This window comes from Aquarana catesbeiana, linkage group LG03, assembly GCF_042186555.1.
Source record: "Aquarana catesbeiana isolate 2022-GZ linkage group LG03, ASM4218655v1, whole genome shotgun sequence".
NCBI classification, from domain to species: Eukaryota; Metazoa; Chordata; class Amphibia; order Anura; family Ranidae; genus Aquarana; species Aquarana catesbeiana.
Window position 1 is genome coordinate 45,391,289 of NC_133326.1, and position 14,305 is coordinate 45,405,593.

General features: G+C 43.0%; 1 protein-coding gene across 2 annotated transcripts in view; it reads right to left on the bottom strand.

The window, feature by feature from the left end:
* The window catches only part of KIF7 (kinesin family member 7), a 99,976-nt gene that overhangs the window by 79,843 nt on the left and 5,828 nt on the right, over window positions 1–14,305 (bottom strand). For both annotated transcript variants that reach the window (XM_073618455.1, XM_073618456.1), the window contains exons 3-5: window positions 10,218–10,418; window positions 5,620–6,037; window positions 1,132–1,675 (exon numbers count right to left, since the gene is read on the bottom strand). In XM_073618455.1, the coding sequence (XP_073474556.1) occupies window positions 1,132–1,675; window positions 5,620–6,037; window positions 10,218–10,418 (1,163 nt within the window). The remainder of the gene's footprint in view (window positions 1–1,131; window positions 1,676–5,619; window positions 6,038–10,217; window positions 10,419–14,305) is intronic.

Consider the following 14,305-nt stretch of genomic DNA (forward strand, 5'->3'; position numbering starts at 1 on the left):
AAATCTTGTTTACAATATCATTTGAGAAGACAGAGGGCCATAATGGCCTCTAAGAGGCCTCTATGTCCCTCAATAAATGTCTAGAATTCTGTAACAATAAGAAAGCAGAATGCTGTAATCGGTTACAGAAAGTGATCACATAAAATTTTAAAACAAACATGCTTCAATTTACACTTTATATGGTAACACTTTGATCCCGGTAAAAATGTGCTAAAGCGGGGGTACCCAATCTTTTGAAGAGCGAGGGCCACTTAAGCGGCTCAGTCGCAGGCCACAATGAGCGGAGCGGGCGGATGACAGATCCGTGTCCGCGACACATGCAGAGCGGACACAGCCCACTCTACTCTATGGACCCTCCGATCCAATCCACCCAGATGGAAGGGGATGGATCCGCTTCTGTTTTTTTTTTTGTTTTTTTTTTAGTGGATCGGATTGGAGGTAGGCAAGTGTAAATGGACAAAAGTCTGTTTACATCTGCCACTCCATAGAGGTTAATGGTGGGTCCCAATGAGTTGGACCAATCGTGTGAAAGGGGCCTAAGGCTGCTTTCACACTGATGTGCTGTGGTTTTCCCACACTGCGGGTGCAGCGCAGTGCACCTCTGGCTTTCCTGTGGGTTAGCTGCACTTTGCCATAGAATTCTATTATATCCTGCAGGTGTGGCGCACTTTCTGAAAGCGCACCAAACCCGCAGTAAATAACAGAAATATATAGCACAGTGCAGCTAACCCTGCGGATTAGTTTGAAAGCAGCCAAGTAACCATTGCAGAACAGATATGCTCATATATGCACTGTGATTTTAGTAATAAATATACCTTTTATAACAGTTTTCCATTCAGGTATTGCCAGGCAGAGTGCATTTGGCATCACTCCGCTTATGCGGCTCTGCTCCGAAGCCGTTTGCTTCCTCTACCGCCAGCTCCATTCACAACACCAAAGCTCTGGGATGGCGGGTCGGCAACCCTCCATCTGGGCTTGCCAAGCTGCCACCCCAGAGCAGGAGGTCACAGGCCACATCAGAGGGCTCCGCGGGCCACAGGTGGCACCCGGGCTGCTGGCTGGACACCCCTGTGCTAAAGCAATAATTCATTTGGAGCTGCAATAGAATGTTTTTTTTTTTCCGATCCATACCTTACATTTAGCCTGCTTTCTGCTGAGCTTTGCAGTGGATTCCTCAATAGAGGAGCTTTCAATTCCACTGTCCAAACCAGACGCTGACGTGACTTCACTCCTCTCCTCTTCTACAGTACACATCCAATTCTTCACTCTTTGAATCTGAGCAGGCGAGAGGCCTTCTTCTGACAGAAGGTCCATAAGGAGAAGATATCCCGTGTCTGTACATGTCCTGTAATGGGCACACTCAGCCATTAGCCTGGACACATGATCTTCTGTAGATCTCCGGGGAACAGACTTGGCTGGGTCAAACCTGCTGAGGATCCGGGTTTCTGAACGATGTCTCTGTTCTAGAGCTCGCTGCAAGGACTTTATCTGTTGCTGGAGGTCTTCCACTCGCTCGGCATCTTTCTTGCAATTGATAGTTGCTTTGTTCTTTATGTTTTGTGCTCGGTTGGCATAGTTAAGTGTATTCAGGGTTTCGTCAAAGTCGGAAGCTGAAGGGCTTATACAAGAGATCATAACTGTCTTGGCATTTCCTCCTAAGGAATCTTTCAAAATCCTAAAAACAGAACAGCAAATTAAACAGTAAAAAAATCTTTATAAAAAAAAAAAAACAAAAAAGAAAAAAAAGGAAAAAAAAAAAAAAAACACACACACACACACACACACACACACATTTGCAAAACGAATGGAAATATACAACCACTATAATCCCCAATACATATTATGACAATATAGATCGATTTACAGTATATCTGTGAGGTACTAAATGCATACAACAAAATATATCTGATGCAAGGTCCATCTAGGGCAGCCGCTTGTGTTCGGTATAAAAGGCACTGCCTACACATGTTTTATCAGTTTTATTAGTTTAAGAATACTACTGCACTGCTATATACAATATCAAACAATTAAATATTATGTGCAAAAAAAATGTGCAAAAATTCAGAACTGCTGCAACCACCGATATGGTAAAACTCCAACCACTATAAACATTATGTATAAATTAAAGAAATGGTGCGCTGTTCAAAGGTCACAAACACGGGCCCTTGCCCATCACAAAACTTATATAGAAAAAAATGTATACAAAACACCATTAAAGCGTGTCATATACTGTATATACTTTTTCGTGAAATAATTGTTAGTGTTACCATACACATAAAAAAATCCTGATAATCGTCCATAAAAACTTCTTTGTAAGGGTGTAAATAATAAAAAAAATAAATAAATAAAATCGATGCACTCCTAGGTACAAATAATAATAAAGTGCACTTCACAGACACATATCAATCGAAGCAGTATGTGTAAGGTAATTAATCCATCCGTGAAAAGACAGCTGCGTGTCAGACAGCCATCGCCAGACACCTCTGTGTGCAATGCCTGCTCAGTGCTCACTTTAGGTTTTTAACTCATTACAGGTTACATTTTGCCTTTTTGTACATTAATGATGTGATGTAGCTCCAATCTAGTTATACTCCTTTTATGCTGGATATGCTTCGCTATGGAATAGATACTCGAAATATAAAAGAACAGGTTGATAGCGTAGTATTAAAACAATGTATTTTAATAGGATTAAAAACACTTACATATAAACTTCTTGCCACATAGCATGAAAAAACAATCCTTGGGATGGTAAATCGCCTTCCTGAGACACCGGTAGTGATGGACGGAGCCAGTGATGTCACTTCCAGGGTCTCCGGGACACGGAAGTATTGCGGTGAGGAGGCGATTTACCGTCCCAAGGATCGCGCACGCAGAGCTGGCTTCCCACATTAAACATGCTGGAGCCAGGGACCCAAAGACCGGCAAAGAAACTGTTTGGGTGAGCACGGCGCTGGACCCCTGGACAGGCGAGTGTCCTTTTATTAACCCCTTTGCACCTAAGGGTAAAACAGATCTAAACGCCTAAGCCCAATTTTGCAATTTTGACATTGGATTATGACTTGTTTTTTTCAGGACAAATAGGGCTTTCATTTGGTGGTAAATGGTAATGGATATCTCCTGATTTAATTATTTTTTTTTTATTATCAAAGGAAAACTGGCCCAAAATAGTAAAAAAATAATAGTTTTTCAAAAGGTAACTGTATATTTCTTGCTACTACCATAACCTACCACAAAAGAACAACCCAAAATTAATTCTCCTGCTCCTGACGATCGCAGAGATACCACATATGTGCATGTAATTTGTTATTTGTACCCGAAGTACAGCCCAGAAACAATAGTGCGCATTTTTTTTTTAATATCATACCAAGGTGAAAAAAAAAAAAACCCCACACACACACTGACACTAATTAAAAAAAAAAAAAAAAAAAAATTACTGACGCTGACCTTTGACCCTGACCCAAACACTAACCCTGATCAAACCTTGATCTAGGTTTTTTTTTTTTTTTTTTTTAATTATTATTTATTGATACAATGTATCTCTCTCGTCCATTCAGAGACAGAAAACTCAGGGGCAGGCATCAAGGTGAGTGATAATTGTAATAGCCAATCAGAGGCTATCACAGCAATCAGGTGACCCGGAATCGGCAGTTTTCTCAGTGAGACCCTGGTCTCTGTGCTTGGAGGGCACCAGTGCGCAAACATACAGCCCCACGGAAAAAATCCTAGTCCAGTATTTGTAGCTGCTAACTTTGAATTTTTTATTTTTTTTTAAAGGGCGAAGAACCACTTAAAGAACCACTTCAATAGAGGAATGTACTGCTTTTCACTGCATTTTAAATAGTTCACACTCCAAGTAAGCAATATCAAAAAAGGACAACCTAAGCACAATTGTTCACAGACAATCTCCATGATTTGCAGGCTATGTTTGTCTATTCCTTCTTAATTACAAGTGATATTTTATATTATCATTATGCAACATCTGGATTTAACAATGCTCATAAAGAGCCATGCTGGCATGGAGAAGAGGCTACTATATCTGATTTCCAATCGCAAAATTGAGCTTGCAGCGCAGGCAAAATCTGTCAACACATAACAAGAAATTAAAGCTGAACTCTAGGTATAATTTTCATTGCATAGTTACTCAGGTCCAGCTTGGACAAATGGAAATCTGCAGATCTCATGTGATTATGCATATTTACATTGGTCCAAGCTGAATCAATGTAACGATTACCATAACAAAAATCAGAAAGGAATAATTCTTTGTTAGGCTTCATTCACACCAGGCGGATCTGCTGCCACAGAGTCCACCAGCTCAGCGGGAGATCTCTCCATTGATCTCCACTGAACCGGCGGATGACAAGTCCCTCTCTGCTCACTGAGCGGGGAGGGGCTTGTCGAGCGCCACTGCTTGCTATGGAGAGATCGGATGAAAATGGACAGCATGTCCGCTTTCATCAGATCTCACCCGATCTGATCCACCAGGGACGCATGCGAACGTAGGTCCATCCGTCTGATTTTAGTGGATCGGACCGGGTCGGATGTCAGCGGACATGTCACCGCTGACATCCGTCGCTCCATAGATTAACATGGAGCGCCCGTTCAGGTCCGCCGAAAAAACTGAAAGGCGGACCTGAATTGTCCGACAGTGTGAAAGGGGCCATAGGCACATGGTGTTACAATATTATTATTGCAACAGTTTTGTTTATGTATTTTCCTTGTAACACCGTGTGCCTAACAAAGAATTATTCCTTTTATTGATATTTAAAGCGGAGTTCCACCCATAAAATTAACTTTGCATTATTCAGCAGCATTAAACCTAATTAACAACATTTGGAAACTTTTTTTTTTTTTTACTCACGTTTTCATGTCTGTTGCTAAGGGGTGCCTTGGAATCTGCCTCTCCCTCTCCCTGGTGCCTGACTTCAATTCCCTCAGCATCGTGCTCGCTAGTGCTCCTGGGAGATGTGCGTCATCATTTCCCAGGAGTCAGTGGGCAGCGCCGAGGGCTTAGTTGCTATCACAACGGGGCGGGCACTTCCGACGACAGCGCCCGTTGTGATGGCAACTTCAGAAGTGTACGGCACTGCGAGCCATACATACTGCGCATGCGCGAAAATGGCCGGTGCATGCTGGTCGCTCAGCTGCACCAAAGCCCGGAAGATAGTGCTTGTTAGGGGGGGGATTCGGAGGATCAGTTAAGTATATTTCCCTTCTCCTCTCTCCTAGACAAAAACAAGCAGGAAAAGTTGTTGTAAACCACCAATGTTCCAGGTACAGCCCTCTGTTCCGGCACAAAGCTCTGAAGCTCCGGCAAGGTATGCCAGACCTTCAGAGCACATGCGTCAGTGATGTCACTGGCTGCATGCAGGGTGAAGATCTCCTAAATGGTGCACATTTACGAAATATTAATTTTACCTACAGGTAAACCTTATTATAGGCTCACCTCTAGGTAAAAATGATCAAACAGGGTTTACAACCGCTTTAACCCGTGCAGGCTCAGCCCCTCTGCATAAGAAAACTTTTTTTTTTTTTTTTGCCCAGAGATGGGCTTTAAGCTTTATTTGGGGAGGAAGAGAGATAAACCTGTGGGGGTGCAGAACACTTGTGTCATCATCTTACCTGGTAATCTTGGAATCCCTGTAAGGAATATGGCTGCTTTTCCTCTTTGGGTCACCCAGAGCACTTATAACATTGCCCAGTGCTAAAAGTCCAGTGTTAATCTGAATGCTTTCTTTCAGTCGTTCTCCAGTGTTGCCGGTTTTCAATATTCGCTCAGACCCTGCCAGATCTACAAAGTGGAACTTAGAAGACAGGACCTGACCAAAAGCAAGGGCAAAACTATTGTCCCCATCTGTCATTCTGGTGACTCGTCCAACAACTCTCCTCTGCTCCATGGTGACAGTAAATATTGTATGCGAGCGGCTGGAATGGGTATTGACTTGGGTGGCACCTGTGTGTTTAGCAGCATTACCCACTTCTAACAAACTGAGCACCTCATCCAGTCCTTCCACTTCTGTCTCCTTCACACCGCACAGCACTGAAGGAGAAAAGAACAAAGAAAAGAAGTTGAAACATAAGTTAGTATTTGTGAATAGCAATTACCTACATACAGCATGCAATGTCATCATTCTCTCTCACAGCAAGCCGATTATAATACTTCCGTAAAATAAAAACGGTTTTGGTTTCATTTTTGCAGTGTATTTTAAAATAAATTGAACTTTAACCACCTCAATACCGGGCACTTTCACCCCCTTCCTGCCCAAGCCATTTTTCAGCTTTCAGCACTGTCACACTTTGAATAACAATTGCGTGGTCATGCTACACTGTACCCAAATGAAATGGTCGTCATTTATTTTCCCACAAATAAAGCTTTCTTTTGGTGGTATTTGATCACCTCTGCGGTTTTTATTTTTTGCGCTATAAACAAAAGAAGAGTGACAAGTTAGAAAAAAAATGCATTATTTTTACTTTTTGCTATAATAAATATCTTTTTTTTTTTTTTTTTTAAACAAATTTTTTTCTCAGTTTAGGCCGATATGTATTCTTCTACATATTTTTGGTAAAAAAAAAAAAAAAAACGCAATAAGCGTATATTGATTGGTTTGCACAAAAGTTATAGCGTCTACAAAATAGGGGATAGATTTATAGCATTTTTATTATTTTTATTTATTTATTTATTTTTTTACTAGTATTGGCATCAATCTGCGATTTTTATTGTGACTGCAATATTGCGGCGGACACATCAGACACTTCTGACACATTTTTGGGACCATTCACATTTATACAGCGATCCGTGCTATAAAAATGCACTGATTACTGTATAAATGTGACTGGAAGGAAAGGGGTTAACACTAGGGAGGATCAAGGGGTTAATCATGTTTCCTAGGGAGTGTTTCTAACTGTAGGGGGAGGGGACTCACAAGGGGAAGAGACCGATCGGTGTTCCTCTGTACATTTGTCTCCTCTCCTCTGACAGGACTGTGGATCTGTGTGTGTAAACACACAGATCCACGGACCTGCTGTGTTACCGGGCAATCGTGGGCGCCCGGCGGACATCGCGGCCGCCAGGCACGCGCATCGGGTCCCGAGTGACACTGCAGGCGTGCGCGAGTGCCGTAGGCGGCGCGCGCATGCCCCTTGGTGGGCCGGGAGGCCGAGGGCGTCATATGACGCCCTCCCAAAACGAGAGCCGCGCCTCCTAGCCGTCATATGACGGCAAGCGGTTAAACCACTTGAAGACCAGGCCTTTTCTGACACAGTTTGTTTATAAGTAAAAATCTGTATTTTTTGGCTTAGAAAATTACTTAAAACCTCCAAACATTATATATTTTTCTAGAAAAGACCCTAGAGAATAAAATGGCAGTTGCTACGATTTTTATGTCACATTATATTTGCGTAGCTTTTTAAACACAATTTTTGAGGACAAAAAAATACACAATTTATTTTAATGCAGCAAAAAAAAAAGAAAAAAAACACACACACACAATATACAACTACATTTTTGGGTAAAATATAACAGATGTTGTTACGCCGAGTAAATAGACACCCAATATGTCATGCTTTAAAATTGCGCTACAATACTTAAAAAAATTCCATAGGCAACACTTAAATTTTTTTTTACAGGTTACCAGTTTAGAGTTACAAAGGGGGTCTAGAGCTAGAATTATTGCTCTCACTATAACGTTTGCGGCGATATCTCACATGTGTGGTACAAACACTGTTTACATATGCGTTCTCCTCTTTGCGCACTTTCACAGGGGCACTTTCATTTTTTCTTTTATTAAGAAGTTTTTATTTTTACACCGTCTCTTTAAAGTGGTTGTAAACCCTGTTACACCGCTTGTACCTACTGGTAAGCCTATAATAAGGCTTACCGGCAGGTACTGTAAATATCTCCTAAACCTGCACGGTTTAGGAGATTTTTACCATATGCGCTTGCGCCAATGTCATCTGCGCATGCGCACTGAAGAAATGGCTCGCTCGTGCCGTTTCTTTAGCAGTGTCCTGTGACCGGCAGCTACCGTGTGCATGCATGGGGGTGACGTCTTTCCGGCTCCGACCAATCACAGCGCCGGAGCCCACAAACCCAGAAATAACTCCGGGAGACATGTCGCTGTTCACAGCGGTGTGCGGGGCCACTGCAACAGCTTCAATCTAAGGTAAGAATTTCATATGCGATGCATACTAGCTCATCATGCCTTTGTCTTACAGGGTTTCTCGCTGTTTCTAAAAGCAATCCAGTGGCTAGTCCGTCACTCGGATCACTTTTATCAGAAAGAGAAATGCTGGCAGAAAAAAAAAAAAAAAAAAAAACAATCCTGGGGTTATGGCTGACAGCTGCAACTAAATATACACCATACGTGTATATATACACGTATGGTGGTCTTGAAGTGGATAAAACTGGGCAACATGAACCAAAATTATTTTTTTGTTTAAGGGAGGAAAAGGACTAAACCTTCTGTCAGGTTTGTTGTTGGTCCCCCCCTGTGTTTACATGGAGACAGAGACAAAAAGCCTCTCTAAGACCCCTTTCACACTGGGGTGGTTTGCAGGCGTTATTGCGCTAAAAATAGCGCCTGCAAACCGCCCCTAAACAGCCTCCGCTTTTTGTTCAGTGTGAAAGCCCGAGGGCTTTCACACTGAAGCGGTGCGCTGGCAGGAGAAGAAAAAATCTCCTGTCAGCCGCTTCTTTGGAGCGGTGAAGGAGCGGTGTATTCACCGCTCCTAAACCGCTCCTGCCCACTGAAATCAATGGGACAGCGCGGCTATACCGCGGTAATACCACTGCTATAGCCGCGCTATACGAGGGGTTTTAACCCTTTTCGGCCGCCAGCGGTAACCCTTTTTCGGCCGCCGCGGTAAAACAGCGCTAAATATAGCGCTGTTTTACCGCCGACGCCCCCTACCGCCCCAGTGTGAAAGGGGCCTTAGGGATGACAAATACTAGTACTTTTTGTAAGTACTGTAGCATAGAAAAGGGTTAAAACCTCTGCACCCTTTCTTTCCCTGCGACCCTATAAAATTATACATATTTATGTCTAAAAATGATTAAAAAAAAAAAAAACACTTTGGCCAAAGTTGACTGGATGCAGCCGCTATTCGGCCAACTATTTTGTTGGGCTCCTTCAATTTTTTAACCAAAGGATGTCAGACAGGAGAGGACTCATAAAGCTACCCACTATTTCAGTCAGTTCATCAGGAACCAGACCAAATTCAAACAGGGTTTATAAAGCCAGTTTACATTTCAGACATACTGGTTACCTGACTACTTGGGTTTACCATGACGTGCTTTAAAATATATGTTCACATTTAGGAGCATGTTACACCCATATTTAGCGTGCAACATGCTCCTATGCAACCACCTGCCGCCACCAGTGCTCCCCTCTCTGTGACAGCGGGCGGGGGGAAACTCTCCCCACACTCGCTGTCACTTTTTGAAAACAGCATGGCTCTGCCCACGCAGTCACATCATTGATTAATTCATTGACTCCTATGAATGAAAAAATTACAAATACCATCTGCCACCATGGCAGACGTACTTGTAGTTTGAATGGGCTGCAATCGCGCTTCTCAGCACACTCAGTTTATTCAGTCTTCTTCTAGCTTTGTAACTGTAAGGCCATAGCGGGATATGGTAATAAGTTTGATTTTTTTTTACCTGCAAAAATATGTGAATGTATTATTTTTTTGTTGCTGCATAGAGGATCAGTCATTGAAATAATGTTTCAGTGCACAATGGTACCAGATGGGTGCTGGTGCTAGTTAACACAAGGGTTCTGAAGGGAGTGATCCATTTTTCTGCTCATGGGCACCTTTGTTAAATGAGGAGAGAAGAAAGTGCTCAGCAGTTTGTAGAAAAGGCACTGGGAGAGAAAAGAGAGCAGGGGGAATCGACGAGTATAGAGGAGGAGAGCAGAAAGAGAACAGAGACCGGCAGAAATAGACAGGGAATGTTTGCCTGGGATGGGCAGGAGCAGAAAAAAGGGGATAGTAGAGAGATAAGGGGGGGGGGGGGGGGGGTCAGGAAGCATTTATTTTTTTTAAAGGTAAACTTAGCCTTAAATAAAAAGGTGATGCCTGTAAGCTATTTCCTTTCTTATAAAGATAACACACCAAAAACATTTTACAGCAAGTATCTGAAGCCCAAGGGACGTTCTTCTCAATTCATTCTGAACCGAGCAGAATCCAACCAGGCGAATTCTATGACTGGGACTTACCTACACTGCCTTTGTCATCCTCTCTGATCAAAATGTCTTTACTAGAGGTCTGCACCTCCAGGAGATCCCTGAATTCTTCCTTATAGACCTCCAGATAGGAAACTCGGATGGTGTAATCAATCAGATCATTTTCATCGACCAGTTTAAAGATTTCAGCCATAGCACGTGGAATGATACCCTGCTCATCTTCTGAGATAGATGCTGAAACAAAACAAAATTATTACAACAATATACAAATAGCTGGAGGAGAACAGTTGTCAACTAAATGAAAAAGAATTAACAGCATCTTTTGCAGACACACTAAGTATAGGGGAAAGTGAAATGTCACCACTGACACCAACAAGTGCCGCTCAGAATATTCAGTATATGTTACACTAGTGATGATTTTTAGACTGTGGACATGCCATAGGAGATAGCCAGACCTACAACAAATATGGACATGCTACAGGAGTAGGTGAAGACTGCAGACCTGGAGGGAGAGACGAGGGCGCTCTGGTGAGGCTGGGTATACGGTCCTTGGTGGCAGTGGAGAGATGGCACTGAAGGCAGCAGCTCTGGAGGGTCATAAAGGAAAGAGAAAGGCGCCTCTAAATGCAGTGGTTAAAAGATTTTTTTACAGGCACAATGGGATTAAAAACACTTACAAGATAGTAAGAGGTCATAGGCATATAATGATTTGTCCTCATGCGGATTGCTGTAATCTGGTAATCAGGTCTGACGAAGGAGCTGTGCCTGCTCCAAAACGCGTTATCCACCCACCACCTTCACCTGACATATGCAGGACGGCTCTCTCCCCCAGACAGACGAGGATTACAGTGATCCACATAAGGACAAATCATTATATGCCTATGACCTCTTACTATCTTGTAAGTGTTTTTAATCCCATTGTGCCTGTAATAAATCTTTTAACCACTGCACTTAGAGGAACCTCTTTCCTTGAAGACTTCAGGAATATGTTACAGGTGACTGACAGAGATCAGTCATTACAAGCTAGACCCGCAGCAACTGTGGACATGCTACAGGTATAGCTGAAGACTAACGGAGAAAGGAGGTGCGTTACATGATTGTTAGAGATTACTGCCACTACAAGCTAGACCTGCAGAAACTATGGACATTCTACAGGTGTAGCTGAAGACTGCAGACGCAAGTCAGAGAAACGGGATATGTAGCCGAGGAGTGCCAGAGATCACTGCCATAACCAGGGCCACTGATAAGGCAGTACAGTCGGCCCCCCTTTACAGGACCGAACCCCATCAGTTCCACAAGGAGCCCGGGCACCTGATGAGCAGGAGGGCCAGCTGTACTGCCTTATCGCTGAAACTGATCCCCCTGTGGCTCCCCCTTCTGCACAACCAGTGTCTCGTCCTCTCCCTCTTGCCATACTTCAGCTGCTGCAGGGGGAAGCTACAGGAGGATTGGTTCCAGTAACTGCGCCTGCCCCCTGACTCCTGGGTTTACTATGTTTCAATTTGTGAATGAACAAGGAGCTTCTGTACAGAGTGCTTCCTGTTCATTTATCTGCAGTGCAGCTATGGCTGCAGAGAAAGGGGTTGAGGAATCTGTCATCAGCAGCGTTAATTTCGTCTACTAAAATATTTTCGTCTACTAAATTAATATTATTTTAGTTGGCTAAAATCACCACTAACACTAAAATGGCATTAAACTAAATTGAATTTATATCACAATGGCTAAATCTGTGTCTGTACTGCACATTCAAACCTTAATACTATAAATAATAAACATGTTACTAGATTTTTATTCCAGGAGTATATAATGTTTGGCAGTTCTAAAGAAATAATGCATTAAAATTGAATTAAACCCCTTCGATTTTAGTCGACTAAAATGTACTGGAGATTTTAGTTGACTTGGCATTTTAGTCAAAAGACTAACTAAAATGAAATCGAAATTTGATGTCAAAATTAGCACTGGTTATCAGTGCCTTTGAAATATAAACGGACACCGCGCTTGGCTTATTAAATCACAAAAATAAATGCATCAACTTAAATGTATATAACGGCCCACAAACGTGAAGAAAAGTGCTTGTGCTCCTTTGCTTGGTGTTCAGAACAGTTGCCCCACATGGATATACACTCACCCCAGATGTTGACCGCCTATCTCTAGTGAGGTCACTTGTGCTTTGTGGGGAAACAAACCCCCTTGTGGTGTCTTTACTGGCTGGTCACACTGCAATTACTCCATAGGTGGGTTGAGAAATGAGAGGGGGGAGCCCATAGCGTAAAACCGTAATTTATTGGCAAAAAGTTGCAAAAACAAACATAGGTACACTCACATGTCCCGATGCCTAAATAGGGCGGGCACCCGGTGTGTTCAGCATGTGTTTTTAATAAGGGAATGGTCCGGCTGGCATTCACTGGTTACCGTTCGTTTGCAGTGTTAGCTTGGTTCCCTGGATAGTTTCCTAGGGCAGATGTGGTGTCATGATGAAGCCTCGATGCGTTTCAGTCAATGTGAAGGGCCGTCCTCAGGAAGCTCTGAGAGCGTCAGAGCTTCCTGATGACGGCCCTTCTCATTGGCTGAAACGCATCTAGGATTGATCGCATCATCAGGACACCAGATCGGCCCGATTAATCTATCCAGTGGACCGAGCCAACACCGAAAGTGAGCGGTAACCAGGCTTATTAGGCACTGGAACATGTGAGTGTATCTATGTTTGTTTTTGCAACTTCTTACCAATACATTACGGTTTTACGCTATGGGCTCCCCCCTTCCCCACCTATGGAGTAATTGCAGTGTGACCAGCCAGTAAGAAACCACCCGGGGGTTTTTTTGCCCACAAAGTACAAGTGACTTCACTAGGGGTACCTGGTTTGAACACCAAGCAGTGGAGCACATATTTGTTTATTTTGGAATGGAGCACAAGCACTTTTCTTCACGTTTGTGGGACTTTATATACATTTGAGTTGATGCATTATTTTTTGATTTAATAAGCCAAGCGCGGTGTCTATTTATATTTCAAGTTGTAGTGTTGCTGTTGAGCGACAATTACACTGCTGCTGGTCATTTATTTTGTTGTTACTAATTTTTGTCACATATTATTGCCTTGGCGCTAAGTTATTTGTTTTTATCATCAGTCCCTTTCTCTGTCTCAAAAGTGAGACATCAGTGGTCCATTTAGATCCCTGATATTTCACCAAAGCTTCACACCCATCAGGGCTGTCAAAAAAAAAAAGGGTAAAAAACCTGTCAGATAGGCTGTATGGGGCCCCATGAATTCTTACAGCAGCCCTGGCCATAACAACCTATGGCCAGTGCTGCTGTCTTGCACTCGGAGGATCAGCGGATTAGGCAAGTATATCTCCGCTCTGCAATCCCTTAGACCAGAGATGGCGAACCTTGGCACCCCAGATGTTTTAGAATTACAGTTCCCATGATGCTCCACTACACTGCAAAGTGCATGAGGATCATGGGAAATGTAGTTCTAAATCATCTGGGGTGCCAAGGTTCGCCATCACTGCCCTAGACAAAAACGAGCAGTTAACCTATGCAATGTGGGCACAGCCCCACTGAATGGAAGATTTTGCCCAGAGTTATTCTTCAGGCATAGACAAATCAAAATTAATCTGGTTTAGCAGGGGCCAGTCTCTGTGTGTCCCTCTCTGTTAGACAGAAGTTGATTATTAGAATGACCTCTGCTGGAACAGACACGCTTGAAAAATTTTGTCAATCAGCATCTGCAGCCAATCAACCGCAGCCACTGATTAGTGTATTCTGACGGCAGGGAGTGCTTCTGTCAGAATATAGTGTCCCAGCATGGGGAGGGGTAATTCCTCCATCTACCTCACTTGCGTGGATGGGGAATCTCTTTGTTTTTTTCCCTGGTCAGCTTACTGGCTAAACTCAAACCCATCTATGCCCAGCTTTAGAAGTGCCCTGCTCTTAGGAGCTTACAATCTACAAGGGAGGTGTAAGTAATATAAGTGATACATAGGGGGTCATTTACTAAAGGCAAACACACTTTGCACTTTATATGTACTTGGAAGAGTAGATCTGAGGGGGACATGCAAGGAAAATAAAAAACAACATTTTAGCTTGCACATGATTGGATGATAAAATCAGCAGAGCTTCCA